Source organism: Entelurus aequoreus, linkage group LG02, assembly GCF_033978785.1.
Source record: "Entelurus aequoreus isolate RoL-2023_Sb linkage group LG02, RoL_Eaeq_v1.1, whole genome shotgun sequence".
NCBI lineage: Eukaryota > Metazoa > Chordata > Actinopteri > Syngnathiformes > Syngnathidae > Entelurus > Entelurus aequoreus.
Genome location: NC_084732.1, coordinates 17060379 through 17076387, shown reverse-complemented (window position 1 = coordinate 17076387; position 16009 = coordinate 17060379). Strand labels below are relative to the sequence as shown.

Here is a 16009-nt window from a genome sequence, read left to right as displayed (position 1 = left end):
TATATATATATATATATATATATATATATATATATATATATATATATATACAGTATATATATATATATATATATATATATATATATATATATATATATATATATATATATATATATAACAGAGTTAAACGACGTCCCTGTTGTTTGTGCCGTCTTCTTCCCCGGTACAAACCGTAACAGGTCCCTTCTATTTAGTTCCAGTGTCCATATTGTGCGTGCCTTAAATTAGAGCGGGTTATTAAACAGGGATGGTGTGCGATCGTCTCCCAGCAGCGAGCCAATTAAGGAGAAAGCATTATGCCAAGATCAGCACGTCTAAAACCGCATTACACTTATTAGAGGATAGAAAATATGTCATGATGGCAGGGAGTGGGAGGGGTTGAAGCGAAAAGTGAATGCAGCAACAAAGTGCGAACAACAGGCTGCAAGGTGGCGTTGTCGGAAGCTCCTCCTGTAATAATGTCGAACATTTCACACGTCTTAATGAGCAGCCACCTTTAATCATCCGGGCTGTGCTGCATTGTCGACAATGTTTGATGATCACATGCAGACTTCCTACAATTGAAACTGGTGCCGTGGCCCACATTTGCTTTGTGTGAGAGACCCCGGCTCCTTCACTCAAGGTCAGGTGTGACTTCACAAGAGCAACAAGGTCATTTGCTAGGAATCGATTGAGTGGGCGGAGCTTTAGCGGTGTACATTTTGACTCAAAGAATCCTAAAGGGCTCCTCCACCGACACTTAGTTCTGGTCATTAACATAAGGTCTACAGTCATGGCCGCAGCTACTATTGAGGACACCGAGGTCATGTCCTTGCTATTTCTTTAAAGGCCTACTGAAATGAATTTTTTTTATTTAAACGGGGATAGCAGATCTATTCTATGTGTCATACTTGATCATTTCGCGATATTGCCATATTTTTGCTGAAAGGATTTAGTATAGAACAACGACGATAAAGATTGCAACTTTTGGTATCTGATAAAAAAAAGGCTTGCCCCTACCGGAAGTAGCGTGACGTAGTCAGTTGAACATATACGCAAAGTTCCCTATTGTTTACAATGATGGCTGCATGAAGTGAGAGAGATTCGGACCGAGAAAGCGACAATTTCCCCATTAATTTGAGCGAGGATGAAAGATTTGTGGATGAGTAAAGTGCAAGTGAAGGACTAGTGGGGAGTTGAAGCTATTCAGATAGGGAAGATGCTGTGAGAGCCGGGGGTGACCTGATATTCAGCTGGGAATGACTACAACAGTAAATAAACACAAGACATATATATACTCTATTAGCCACAACACAACCAGGCTTATATTTAATATGCCACAAATTAATCCTGCATAAAAACACCTGCGTGTTTGTTATGCTAGCTCCTAGCTCCTCTGCTAGCTCCTAGCTCCATAGAACACGCCAATACAATTCAAACACCTGATCAACACACACAATCACTCAGCCCAAAAGACCGTTCACCTAACCCTAGGTTCATAAAGCTTATATATTTTAAAAAAGTTACGTACATACGCAAAAAAAAGTTGCGCACATACGGTCAAGCGATCAAATGTTTAGAAGCCAAAGCTGCATACTCACAGAAGCACGTCTGCGTCTTTGTCATCCAAATCAAAGTAATCCTGGTAAGAGTCTGTGTTGTCCCAGTTCTCTACAGGCGTCTGTGTATCGAAGTCAAAAGTCCTCCTGGTTAGAGTCTCTGTTATCCGAGTTCTTCCATCTTGACTGCATCTTTCGGGAATGTAAACAAAGAAGCGCCGGCTGTGTACTGTTGTTGCTGACTACGTTCGAAAAATACGTCCATTTCGCACCGACAACTTTCTTCTTTGCTTGCTCAGCTTCTTTCTCCATAATGCAATGAACATGATTGCAACAGATTCACGAACACAGATGTCCAGAATACTGTGGAATTATGAAATGAAAACGGAGCTTTTTCGTATTGGCTTCAATGTGGAAGGCATATCCGTGTTCCCCGGGTTACGTCACGCGCATACGCCATCCTCAGAGGCGTTTCGAACCGGAAGTTTAGCGGCAAATTTAAAATGTCACTTTATAAGTTAACCCGGCCGTATTGGCATGTGTTATAATGTTAAGATTTCATCATTGATATATAAACTATCAGACTGCGTGGTCGGTAGTAGTGGGTTTCAGTAGGCCTTTAAGTGACAAAAAGAAGTAGAGATGTCCGATAATGGCTTTTTTGCCGATATTCCGATATTGTCCAACTCTTAATTACCGATTCCGATATCAACCGATACCGATATATACAGTCGTGGAATGAACACATTATTATGCTTAATTTTGTTGTGATGCCCCGGTGGATGCATTAAACAATGTAACAAGGTTTTCCAAAATAAATCAACTCAAGTTATGGAAAAAAACGCCAACATGGCACTGCCATATTTATTATTGAAGTCACAAAGTGCATTATTTTATTTAACATGCCTCAAAACAGCAGCTTGGAATTTGGGACATGCTCTCCCTGAGAGAGCATGAGGAGGTTGAGGTGGGCGGGTTGGGGTTGAGGTTCGGGGGGTGGATGAGTGTGAATGGGGGAGGGAGGTTTTTTGGGTTGATGCACTAATTGAACGTGTATCTTGTGTATTTTTATGTTGATTTAATACAAATAAAAAATAAAAATAAAAAAGGCAGTGCCTTTAAGGTTTATTGGCGCTCTGTACTTGTCCCTACGTCCGTGTACACAGCGGCGTTTTAAAAAGTCATACATTTTACTTTTTGAAACCGATACCGATACTTTCCGATATTACATTGTAAAGCATTTATCGGCCGATAATAACATCCCTACTTAGAATAATTATAAGGTACACTTTATTTGTAATTATTACATTTGTCTGAATAACTTGATGACGTACTATTTTATACTGCTTTGACCTACTCAGTGGCCTAGTGGTTAGAGTGTCCGCCCTGAGATCAGTAGGTTGTGAGTTCAAACACCATACCAAAGACTATAAAAATGGGACCCATTGCCTCCCTGCTTGATACTCAGCATCAAGGGTTGGAATTGGGTGTTAAATCACCAAAAATGATTCCCGTGCGCAGGCACCGCTGCTGCTCACTGCTCCCCTCACCTCCCAGGGGGTGATCAAGGGTGATGGGTCTAATGCAGAGGATAATTTCGCCACGCCTAGTGTGTGTGTGACAATCATTGGTACTTTAACTTTAATACAGTGAAGATTAAGTAACTGTTTAATTGCATACATGGCGGAAGGATCTGTGTGGTAATATGGTTTGGACACAATGTATTATGGGTAATGGCAGATGGTGGAATCGAGCCAAACAGGTTTTTGACCTTACTCTTACTTTTTCTAACTCTTTCTTACTGTAACAAACTCACTTTATTTTTTCCATTCATTTGTACTCACATCGTTATTGTTTTTCGTTTTTGAATGATTAAGTTGACAAGTTAACGATACAAAACGAAGAGGAGCGTCTGGAGTTGTGTTTGTATTTTTTAACAGTGTTACAGTTGTTTATACGGCTACCCTCAGTGTGACCTGTATGGCTGTTGACCAAGTATGACTTGCATTCACTTGTGTGTGTGAAAAGCCGTAGATATTATGTGATTGGGCCGGCACGCAAAGGCAGTGCCTTTAAGGTTGATTTGCGCTCTGTACTTCTCCCTACGCCCGCGTACCACTCCGTACAGCGGCTTTTTAAAAAGTCATACATTTTACTTTTTGAAACAGATACCGATAATTTCCGATATTACATTTTAAAGCATTTATCGGCCGATAAAAACACACAAAAAAAGAAGATACGCTGCTAGAATTCTATTGTGCGTTCTCTTGCCTGGGAAAATGCTGAACGAGCACGATGATCTGCAGCTGCATCCTCCCAAAAAATACTTTTTTTGTAAAATGTGTTCATCTGGACACTATGGGTCCTTTAAACATAGCGATGCCTCCATCTTCATAGCACAATGAAACCTTCAAATGTGTCATTGGTGAACTTATTTTTGCACTTGTGAGACAATTACGAATGTTGAACATGTGACACGAACCATGTTTGCGTCATTCCTTTATAACCCGCCATGCAAAGACTAAATACAAATGAAGTGGTTGGTTTCTTTTTACACTTTTATGGCGTTTAAAATGTCACTTTGACAAATCAGTTACTCACAAACTGCTGTATGTGTACCACAAGTGGCACGCAGGCTCCATCAAGAATCACCTGATTAAAGGACAGTGTGTTATTTTCCTATATTCAAACACAGTGTTACTGTTCAAATGGTGTGTAATGTTACAGCGGGCCAAAATATTAAATAGACTTGTTAAATAAAACCTCTGCCTTGTATTTAATGAATACTTAGGCCTACTACGCTACTGCATTTTAATGTTGGTCTGGAGAGCAAATTTTTTTTAAATCATTACCTGTAGTTTTGGCTGTAAAATGTGGAATACATGGTAACAGTTTAAGTTTGGAAGATATTATTTTTATTTCCTTCATTTTGGTCAAGTTTTGAAATGTAAACAAATCATACTAGTCCAGTATTTACTTATTTTAACGACGAGAGTCAACACCCCCACCCCATTTTTGTTTTTACTTTAGAATCACTCTTGCAAAACAAAAAGAAGACAACATACTTTATCTGAGACAAATTAATGTATTAAATTATACGCCCAGAGCAGAGACTAAAGCCCGTTCTTTGCAAATGTCCAACTCACAAGTCGCTCAGGTGAGAAAGTGAGCATCTCTTCTCGTTAAGTGCCAGCGAATAAAGGGTGCAAATATCTCAAAGTATCAAAAGTTATCTTTGAAATTATGCAGACGAACATGTTTTAATTTTGGTTTAGAGTGTTGCAGTCATTTATATTCATGACAGGGGGTTATTTCATTTCCTGTGTGCACATGATGCACACAGACGCAAAAAAATAGGATGGCGGTGTGACTCTGCAAGGTCAGACGGTCTTAATGGTTCTATTCCTCTTTTTAATTAAAAAATTGTCAAGCATAGAACAGGCGTTCAAATCAGTACTATGGAACTTATACATTAAACGTGGCGCTCAAAAGCGTGTGAGATATCCCTATTGGTGAGATAAATTCACATAATATTAAAACAGGGTGGGTTTTAAAAGCAACAAACTAATATAAATTGTTTATTAATTTCGTTGTCAAAGCAACGTTGGCTGCAAACAGCGGCAACAAAGTGAGAAAGCGCCATGTCCCACTGTCTTGAACGCAACACGACGAAAGCGGGGAGGCAGACAAGACACGTGACTTCTTCGATCACGTGACATCCTGGACGTCATCATGGCCGCAGCACCACAGTGAGTTTAGCCTGCTACTTTTTTTCCCTGACAACGTTTAAAAGACATTTCCGACCTCCCTGATAATAAATGTTTAAAATTAATTACTTGCCCGTTCGTAAAACGTATATTTTTAGAGCGTGTCCACGTCTACAAGAGCGTGAACGTGCACTCGATGAGACGTTTGTTGTCTGGCGGATTGGCTGTCATTACAAATTTCTAATTGTTTTCGTTCAAATATATATTGTTATTATTTAACGTTAGTAATTAATTTGTCATTTATACTCTCATTTATATTATTGTAAACGAAACACCGCGTTCCTTTCAACTACAATGCCAACTTTATTGCTGGCGTACTTAAAATGTCTAACAGCTGATATAACACGTGAACACACCACAGTGCCCTTACCAAGATTGCCCATGAATTAATTATATTCAACAACTTGGACAAGCGGTAGAAAATGGAAGGATGGAACTGGCTCACTGCTTTTTAAATCCAACACATTTTACGGGGTTACAGTCATGCATGCTTAAATATTATCTATGATAATCATTGAGCATCTTGCTTTACGACTGGTAAATGACTGACTTTATGAATGAATGACTGAAGTCTTCAAGATAAGCTCTCATTACTAGGTAGTGTTTGCCTAAAATAAAAATGTAAATAGTGCGATGGGAGTATTTTTTTTCTTATTTGGGTTATAGTTTAATTATGTGCCTAGCAAGGGAAAGACCTCAATGCAGTTTGTCATTCTGACATAGCAAGTAAAAAGCACACCCGTTAATTCATGAGCACTTTGAGAAAAGTCGAGGGAAAAAAGTATTTTACCAATCAATGTGACAGTTTTTAGGTTATAAAAACTGATTTAATTAATTTTTTTAAATGAAAAGTGAATACAAAATAAAATGGAAATAAAATTATATATATATATATATATATATATATATATATATATATATATATATATATATATATATATATATATATATATATATATATATATATATATATATATATATATACTTAGAACACATACACCCAAAACCAGTGAAGTTGGCTCATTGTGTAATTTGTAAATAAAAACAATGATTTGCAAATCCTTTTCAACTTATATTCAATTGAATAGACTGCAAAGACAATATATTTAATGTTCGAACGGAGAAATTTTTTTTTTTTTTTTTGCAAACAATCATTAACTTAGAATTAATGGCAGCAACACATTGCAAAAAAGTTGGCACAGGGGCATTTTTACCACTGTGTTACATGGCCTTTCCTTTTAACAACACTCGGTAAACGTTTGGGAACTGAGGTGACCAATTTTTGAAGCTTTTCAGGTGGAATTCTTTCCCATTCTTGTTTGATGTACAACTTAAGTTGTTCAACAGTCCGGGGTCTCCGTTGTGGTGTTTGACGCTTCATAATGCGCCACACATTTTAAATAGGAGACAGGTCTGGACTACAGGCAGGCCAGTCTAGTACCAGCACTCTTTTACTACGAAGCCACGGTTGTTGTAACACGTGCAGAATGTGGCTTGGCATTGTCTTGTGAAATAAGCAGGGGCGTCCATGAAAAAGACATCGCTTGGATGGCAACATATGTTGCTCCAAAACCTGTATGTACCTTTCAGCATTAATGGTGCCTTCACCGATGTGTAAGTTACCCATGCCTTGGGCACTAATACACCCCCATACCATCACAGATGCTGGCTTTTCAACTTTGCGCCAATAAAGAAATGATCAATGGGTTATACTTGTATAGCGCTTTTCTACCTTCAAGGTACTCAAAGCGCTTTGACAGTATTTCCACATTCACCCATTCACACACACATTCACACACTGATGGCGGGAGCTGCCATGCAAGGCGCTAACCAGCACCCATCAGGAGCAAGGGTGAAGTGTCTTGCCCAAGGACACAACGGACGTGACTAGGAAGGTAGAAGGTGGGGATTGAACCCCAGTAACCAGCAACCCTCCGATTGCTGGCACGGCCACTCTACCAACTTCGCCACGCCGTCAATAACAATCCGGATGGTTCTTTTCATCTTTGGTCCGGAGGACACGAAGTCCACAGTTTCCAAAAACAATTTTAAATGTGGACTCGTCAGACCACAGAACACTTTTCCACTTTGCATCAGTCCATCTTAGATGAGCTCGGGCCCAGCAAAGCATTTCTGGGTGTTGTTGATAAATGGCTTTGGCTTTGCATAATGTCGTTTTAACTTGCACTTACAGATGTAGCGACCAACTGTAGTTACTGACAGTGGTTTTCTGAAGTGTTCCTGAGCCCATGTGGTGATATCCTTTACACACTGATGTCGCTTTTTGATGCAGTACCGCCTGAGAGATCGAAGGTCAAGGGCATTCAATGTTGGCGTCAGTGATTTCTCCAGATTCTCTGAACCTTTTGATGATATTGCGGACCGTAGATGGTGAAATCCCTAAATTCCTTGCAATAGCTCGTTGAGAAATGTTGTTCTTAAACAATTTGCTCACGCATTTGTTGACAAAGTGGTGACCCTGGCCCCATCCTTGTTTGTGAATGACTGAGCATTTCATGGAAGCTGCTTTTATACCCAATCATGGCACCCACCTGTTCCCAATTAGTCTGTTCACCTGTGGGATTTTCCAAATAAGTGTTTGATGAGCATTCCTCAACTTTCTCAGTCTTTTTTGCCACTTGTGCCAGCTTTTTTGAAACACGTTGCAGTCATCAAATTCCAAATGAGCTAATATTTGCAAAAAATAAAGTTTCTCAGTTCGAACGTTAAGTATCTTGTCTTTGCAGTCTATTCAATTGAATATAAGTTGAAAAGGACTGGCAAATCATTGTATTCTCTTTTTATTTACCATTTACACAACGTGTCAACTTCACTGGTTTTGTAAATATGTAGGTATTTTTAAAATGCATGACAACTTGTGCTGCGTTTAAAAATACCTATTTTACACCATTGTCTTGTGCTTGTGGCATTTCTCAGACCAAATGTGCTGAGCACAGTTTTCAGGAAGAGATTGCGACAAAGCACTTCTCCTAAGTTATGCAACGGCACAGCACAAGGAACTTTGCCCTTTAAAATTAGAGTTGACGTGCTTGAATCCCTCACACTGTACCGAGATCACGTTATTTTATGTATTACGTGTGTCTAAGATGAGCATTGACATGCAAAAATATGGAAAATCTCCTGGGAAAATTCGTGAAAAATATGGCATTTATCTACAATAACTCACCATCTACTCAATTTTATTGCAGTTCATGGATTTGAAACATTGTAATGTTTCCACTTTAGTGAACCCTGCAAATATTTATATAAAAACTATTCTGAGCTCCTTTTACGTAGCTTATAGTTGGACATTTTTCAAGCTGGCTGACATAATTTATTCCTGGGTGTTACAGAAAGTATGAGAATGTGTGAGCTGCTGCCTGCTTTTCTTTACGTATATAATACGTGTAGTATTTGTCAATGTATTATTTGTTATTGTGTGAATGCCCACATACGCAATTCCACAACAAAAAAGTCATCTATTATTCCGTTGCAAGTTTGCCGAAGGCCACAGCCAACAGTTTTCTTCCAATCAGAACCTTTCAAGTATCAAAAAGTTAGACTCAACCCCACAACATAATGTACCAGGTTACCCAGAATTCCCGGTCTTCCGGGACATTTTTCCCATTGAAAATGAATAGGCCATTTTTCAAACTCACACAATTCCCACATTTCTGAAGCGATTCAAACTGTTCCACACACTCCAATCACTTTGGACAATCATACTACCATTTTCCAAGTTGAAAAAAATTCCAGGAATTCCCAGAATTCAGTCCACATTTTTCATCTGTTTCCGACCATTCCACTTTCAAAACATTCCTCTTAGTTGGAACAAAAAATGTTCTTATTTTTTTTTCCGTACAAATTCCCAGTTTTCCTGAAATTCCAAGATTTCCGAAATACCAATTCTCAGTTCAAACTGATACATGACAACTAGAGATGTCCGATAATGGCTTTTTTGCCGATATTCCGATATTGTCCAACTCTTTATTACCGATTCCAATATCAACCGATACCATTTCGTTCTTATATGTGCTGTAAATTTCAAATTTGAATGACAATAAAAAGGAAGTCTAAGTCTATATACAGTCGTGGAATTAACACATTATCATGCTTAATTTTGTTGTGATGCCCCGCTGGATGCATTAAACAATGTAACGATGGGACGGCGTGGCGAAGTTGGTAGAGTGGCTGTGCCAGCAATCGGAGTGTTGCTGGTTACTGGGGTTCAATTCCCACCTTTTACCTTCCTAGTCACGTCCGTTGTGTCCTTGGGCAAGACACTTCACCCTTTGCCTCTGATGGCTGCTGGTTAGCGCCTTGCATGGCAGCTCCCGACATCAGTGTGTGAATGTGTGTGTGAATGGGTGAATGTGGAAATACTGTCAAAGCGCTTTGAGTACCTTGAAGGTAGAAAAGCGCTATACAAGTATAACCCATTTATTTATTTATAACAAGGTTTTCCAAAAAAAATCAACTCAAGTTATGGAAAAAAAATGCCAACATGGCACTGCCATATTTATTATTGAAGTCACAAAGTGCATTATTTTTTTTGAACATGCCTCAAAACAGCAGCTTGGAATTTGGGACATGCTCTCCCTGAGAGAGCATGAGGAGGTTGAGGTGGGCGGGGTTGGGGGGGCAGGGTTAAAGTGGGGGGTATGGGGTAGCAGGGGGTGTATATTGTAGCGTCCCGGAAGAGTTAGTGCTGCAAGGGGTTCTGGGTATTTGTTCTGTTGTGTTTATGTTGTGTTACGGTGCTGATGTTTTCCCGAAATGTGTTTGTCATTCTTGTTTGGTGTGGGTTCACAGTGTTGCGCATATTTGTAACAGTGTTAAAGTTGTTTATACGGCTACCCTCAGTGTGACCTGTATGGCTGTTGACCAAGTATGCGTTGCATTCACTTGAGTGTGTGAAAAGCCGTAGATATTATGTGACTGGGCCGGCACGTAAAGGAAGTGCCTTTCAGTTTTATTGGCGCTTTGTACCTCTCCCTACCTCCGTGTACACTACGGCGTTTTAAAGTCATAAATGTTACTTTTTGAAACCGATACCGATAATTTTTAAACCGATACCGATAATTTCCGATATTACATTTTAAAGCATTTATCGGTTGATAATATCGGACTGCCGATATTATCGGACTTCTCTAACGACAACATTTTTCAACCGATTAAAAAAATTCCGACACCAACCCATTAATATCTTCTAGGACAATTATGCTAATATTTTTTATTGATTTATTTATTTTCCCGAAATTCCCAAATTTCCAGGAAATTCCGATTCAACATATTCAAAGTTCTACAATGGCCAACATTCTCAAAGTTTTGCGCCACTTTTTTACCTGATTCAGACCTTTCAACCAGCTACACACACACTACTCTTCCAAGATCTCGAAGGCAAAACATGTTTTCCCTTTCCCAAAAATTGAAGTTTTCCCGGAATATCCAGGAATTTCCTAACCTGACTCTCGCCAGATCCTTGTAGTTCGCTGAGCTCCACACAAGGATCTGGGACTTCTCAATACGAGATGTATTTCAGAAGGCGGGCCTCATAAAAAAATCATTGTATGTGATTGGATAAACCACTTGTCTGTTATCTTGTTTCGAAAATTCCCCGATTACCCCGGAATTACAGGGAATTTCCCCATAATGAAAGCGAATGGGCAATATTCAAACCACTCCATAGCCCACATTTCTCAACCGATTCGAACCGTTCCAACATCCACACATTCCACTCATCCTGGACATTCAAGCATTTCAGTTCCACTCACATGGTTCGGCGGCTTGCACACACAGGGCATTCACACGCAATTCCTATTTATTATTTATTTGACATTGTAAGTATTTTTAAATTATATTTTAAAAAAATGATTTGGCTTCAGCAACTTTTCTCATGCATGGCAAAATGGCTGGTGCTTAAGCAGTGCTTATTACTATCTACTTCACTTAACTATGTATACTTTTTCATAGTAAATACACTATATTGCCAAAAGTATTTGGCCACCAATCCAAATGGTCAGAATCAGGTGTCCTAATCACTTGGCCCGGCCACAGGTGTATAAAATCAAGCACTTAGGCATAGAGACTGTTTCTACAAACATTTGTGAAAGAACGGGCCGCTCTCAGGAGCTCAGTGATTTCCAGCGTGGAGAGGCGTTCTCTGGAGTGATGACTCACGCGTTTCCATCTGGCAATCTGATGGACGAGTCTTAGTTTGGAGGGTTGCCAGGAGAACGCTACATTTCGGACTGCATTGTGCCGAGTAGGGATGATGTTTGATAAGAAATTATCGAGTTCGAGCCTATTATCGAATCCTCTTATCGAACCGATTCCTTATCGATTCTCTTATCGAGTCCAGATAAGTTGTTGTATATGGAAAAAACACACAATATTTGGTTTAACAAAAGCTCACTTTTATTACATAAGAAAAAAATAAAATCTAATTAATAAATATTGACTGTTACCCCCCTAAAAAAATAAAATAAAATAAACAAATATTGACTGTTGTTACCCAAAGTATATTAAAGTGGCATTTTTCAGAAAAACAAATATATACAGTAACACAAAAACAACCTGTCTCTGTGATCACCATAGGTGTATAAATAATAATATAGTGTTAAATAAAATCAGTCCCTTGGGCACAAAACTGAAAATAATACAGCTCTCCAAAAAGTGCACTTCTGCTGCTATTTGACATAACTGTTTGTTATGATGCTTTGACATTTTTGCACTTTATTTCTTTATTGAAAGAAAATTCTATGAAGAGAAAAGTTGTTTGCAAATGTGGTTACAATGCTAAAAAATTAAAAGTTAAAGCTAAAAAAAGAAATACACTTTATTGAGTTAACATTATTTCTTTATAGGGGAAAGATGTGATGTTATGAGCTAGGCTAGGGAATATAACAACTACACTACCCAGCATGCAACGGGAGTGACGAGCATGCGCGGTAGCCCCGAAAAGTGTTGTTCCATGCCTCACCCGGCAGCTAAGAATGAGGTTATGTTATGAGCACGCTGTGAAAGTAAACGTCAAGAACTAAGCCAACACGCCTCGTCTGCTTTATTTATAATTAGACAGACAACACATATACAGTGTGATTTTGTTTTGTTTACAAGGAAAGAAAAACAAAAGTTAAAAAAGGGAGATGTCATATATGTATGTGCTGCGGTTGTTTTAAGAACGTTGCGACAGCTGCCGTACAGGAGGTGCGTTGCTCGCCTGGTTGCTATGTTTCCGGTTGGTCGTAAAAGTGTTGGTCATGTGTTTGTACTCTGCTCAAATCTCTCAGTAAAGTTATTCATTGGATTATACCTTTTGTTTTGAACTTTATTACACTTTGGAGCGCTTTTTCCGGTGCATTGTTTTTCCTGCTTTCCCTATCTTCCCCTAATGACTGAGCTACGTGACGTCATTTCTTGTGATGTCTCACGGGGCATTTCTGTTCGGGACGGGATTCGTTCCCAGGGATTCGAATAAAGAACCAACTCTTTTTCTTTACTATAGTGGTCTCGATAACGGGTACCAGTTCTCAAAAAGGGATTCGAGTCAGAGGACTCGGTTCTTTTCTTATCGAACAACCGGGAAAACCGGTTTCGAGTATCATCCCTAGTGCCGAGTGTGAAATTTGGTGGAGGAGGAATTATGGTGTGGGGTTGTTTTTCAGGAGTTGGGCTTGGCCCATTAGTTCCAGTGAAAGGAACTTTGAATGCGCTAGGATACCGAATCATTTTGGACAATTCCATGCTCCCCACCTTGTGGGAACAGTTTGGAGCGGGCCCCTTCCTCTTCCAACATGACAAAGCAAGGTCCATAAAGACATGGATGACAGAGTCTGGTGTGGATGAACTTGACTGGCCTGCACAGAGTCCTGACCTGAACCCGATAAAACAGCTTTGGGATGAATTAGAACGGAGACTGAGAGCCAGGCCTTCTCGACCTCACCAATGCGCTTTTGGAAGAATGGTCGAAAATTCCTATAAACACACTACGCAACCTTGTGGACAGCCTTCCCAGAAGAGTTGCAAAAGGGTAACCGACATCATATTGAACCCTATGTGTTGGGAAAGGGATGACACTTCAAGTTCATATGTGAGTCAAGGCAGGTGGCCAAATACTTTTGGCAATATAGTGTACTTGTGTAAAATGTGCATATATTGTTCTTGCTGACATAGTTATGTTGTGGTTGTAAGAAGAAAGAAAAAGTCAGATACTGATTAGAAAAAAGAAAAAAAAAGGCAGACAAGATATACGTCAAAATGCCATATATTGACGCAGATAATCGGTCGATTCCAAGTAACTGAGTCGTGTCTAGACTCAGGCAATAGCAAGCCTTGCAAAATAAAACTGTTGCAGGTTTATGGAATGACCTTGAGAACAGTCCAGCCGGGATCAGATTAAGTTGTCTTATCGCTGCAGAGATTTCTTACCTATCAAGTTGCCGTGTTACAAGCTTGTCAAAGTACTGTCCTAATCTTTACTTGGCCGGGGCGACTCTTCACACCCCTTCAAATCTTATTATGTCGTATCTGAAGGATTATCTACACGTCACGGCAACACAACACACACAAAAAAAGCAATATCAGTGCAGCCTTCATATTTTACACTTGGTATTGGAAAATAGTGCTGAGCTTGAAAAGAAAAAAAACATACGGACCTTGGGAGAGTTTTTCATGTAATAAATGAGAAGACCTTGATGTTTTGTGTTTTTTTTTTCATCATTCTTCATTTTGGATGATAAGGTCAGTCAAGGAAGAAGCAAATATCAACACACAAAAGGCACAATACCCTGACAAACCGTGTGACGCAGACTGAACAAAGTAACTTCAACGCTGCAAAATGCACGCCAGGCCAGTAGTTGGCGATGTCATTAGGACTGCAAAGAAACTTCTTCTGCTCCCCGACAAAACGGCTTTTGATTAGCTTTTGATAGATGACTTGTCTCAATTAGTCACTGGATGAAAATAAAAAATGATAATAAAAAACGTATATTGTTGTTTGTCCTGTCAAAAAATGTGTTTTGGAGAACAAAGACGTTTAAAAATGTGTGTCAAAGTTGACATTTTTTTTGTTATCGTTGATATGATATTGATCCCAATGGAACACTAATAATAGGCTGCAACTATCGATTTTTTAGTAATTGAGTAATCTATCAAGTATAGTGTTCGATTAATCGAGTAATCGGATAAAAATAGACTTTATAGTCTCATTGCATATTTAGGGAAACATTTTGAAATAAAATAAGATTGTTCTACTTGCCATTACCTTTATTACCTTCTGTTTACCTTAATTAACCTTTTATTTAAATGTGTTTACCTTTTATTTACCATCTATGTATCGGCTTCCTCCCACCTCCAAAGACATGCACCTGGGGATAGGTTGATTGGCAACACTAAATTGGCCCTAGTGTGTGAATGTGAGTGTGAATGTTGTCTGTCTATCTGTGTTGGCCCTGCGATGAAGTGGCGACTTGTCCAGGGTGTCTTCCGCCAGCTACAATCGCCTTCCGCCCGATTGTAGCTGAGATAGGCTCCAGCGCCCCCCGCGACCCCGAAGGGAATAAGCAGTAGAAAATGGATGGATGTATCTTCTTTTAGCTTCTCTTTCTCTTTTTTACTTTCTATTAGGTTTTTTTTTTACCTTTCTTTACCTTCTATTTACCTTTTATTCAACCTATTTTACCTTTAATTCACTTAATATTGATGCATTACCTTCTATTTAACTTATTGTACCTTTTTATTTACCTTCTAATTACCCTATTTCACCTTCTATGGCACTTGTTTTACCTTCTTTTGACTTTTACGTATTTTAACTTATACCTTATTTTACCCTTTATTTACATTTTATTTTAAATTGACCTTTTTTTTAGCCTTCTATTTACCCTTTTACTTTTTTTTTACCATGTATTTAACTTGTTGTACTTCTGTTTACCTTACATTTACCTATTTGTTTTTTTTTTAATGTTCTTTTGACTTCTATTGACCTTTTACCTTATATTTACCCTTTACCTTCTTTTACCATATTTTACCTCTATTTAACTTGTTTTACCTTCTTTTATGAGGTCTGGATTTTATAAATTTTCATTAGTCACACACATTTAACAATTAATCAAAGCAACAGAATATAAATAAAAATCTTGTTTCTAATAAAACCAATTGATTGAAACCAGGGATTAAAAAACTGTGGTACGCCAAATAATCACCTTATTAAAGTACAGTGTTTAATTTCCTATATTCAAACACAGTGTTACAGTTCAAATGGTGTGTAATGTTACAGTGGGCAAAATATTAAATAATAATGTCAAATAAAACCTCTGCCTTGTTTTTAATGAATACTTAGGCCTACTACACTACTGTATTTTAATATTGGTCATTATAGTGGTACTCTTTTGTTTTTTCTGAGATGGTACTTGGTAAAAAAAAGCTCAAGACCCACCGATTTAATCGATTAATCGTTGCAGTCCTTGACACTATGACACATTTATTTCAATAAAATACTCCTGTAAATCTGAAGTTATGTACAGAGTATGTCTGCATTCTTCCCCTCTTGGCTGACATGCTGAGATTACACAGCCTTGTCCCCAACCAGGCCTACAGTAATTATTGCTGGTGGTCTGGGGTCGGGGGTCAGCTCCAGCTCTCCATGCACCCCTCAACCGGGTATGCGCTATTAGTTAGCAGCAAAAAATAGAGAAGAATATTTTG

General features: G+C 38.7%; 1 protein-coding gene across 1 annotated transcript in view; it reads left to right on the top strand.

Moving 5' to 3' along the window:
• The first annotated feature begins 5159 nt into the window (after positions 1 to 5159).
• pepd (peptidase D) overlaps positions 5160 to 16009 on the top strand; it is a 52113-nt gene continuing 41263 nt past the window's right edge. The window contains exon 1 of the mRNA XM_062023393.1: positions 5160 to 5287. Coding sequence (XP_061879377.1) covers positions 5271 to 5287 — 17 coding nt within the window. The 5' untranslated portion in view covers positions 5160 to 5270. The remainder of the gene's footprint in view (positions 5288 to 16009) is intronic.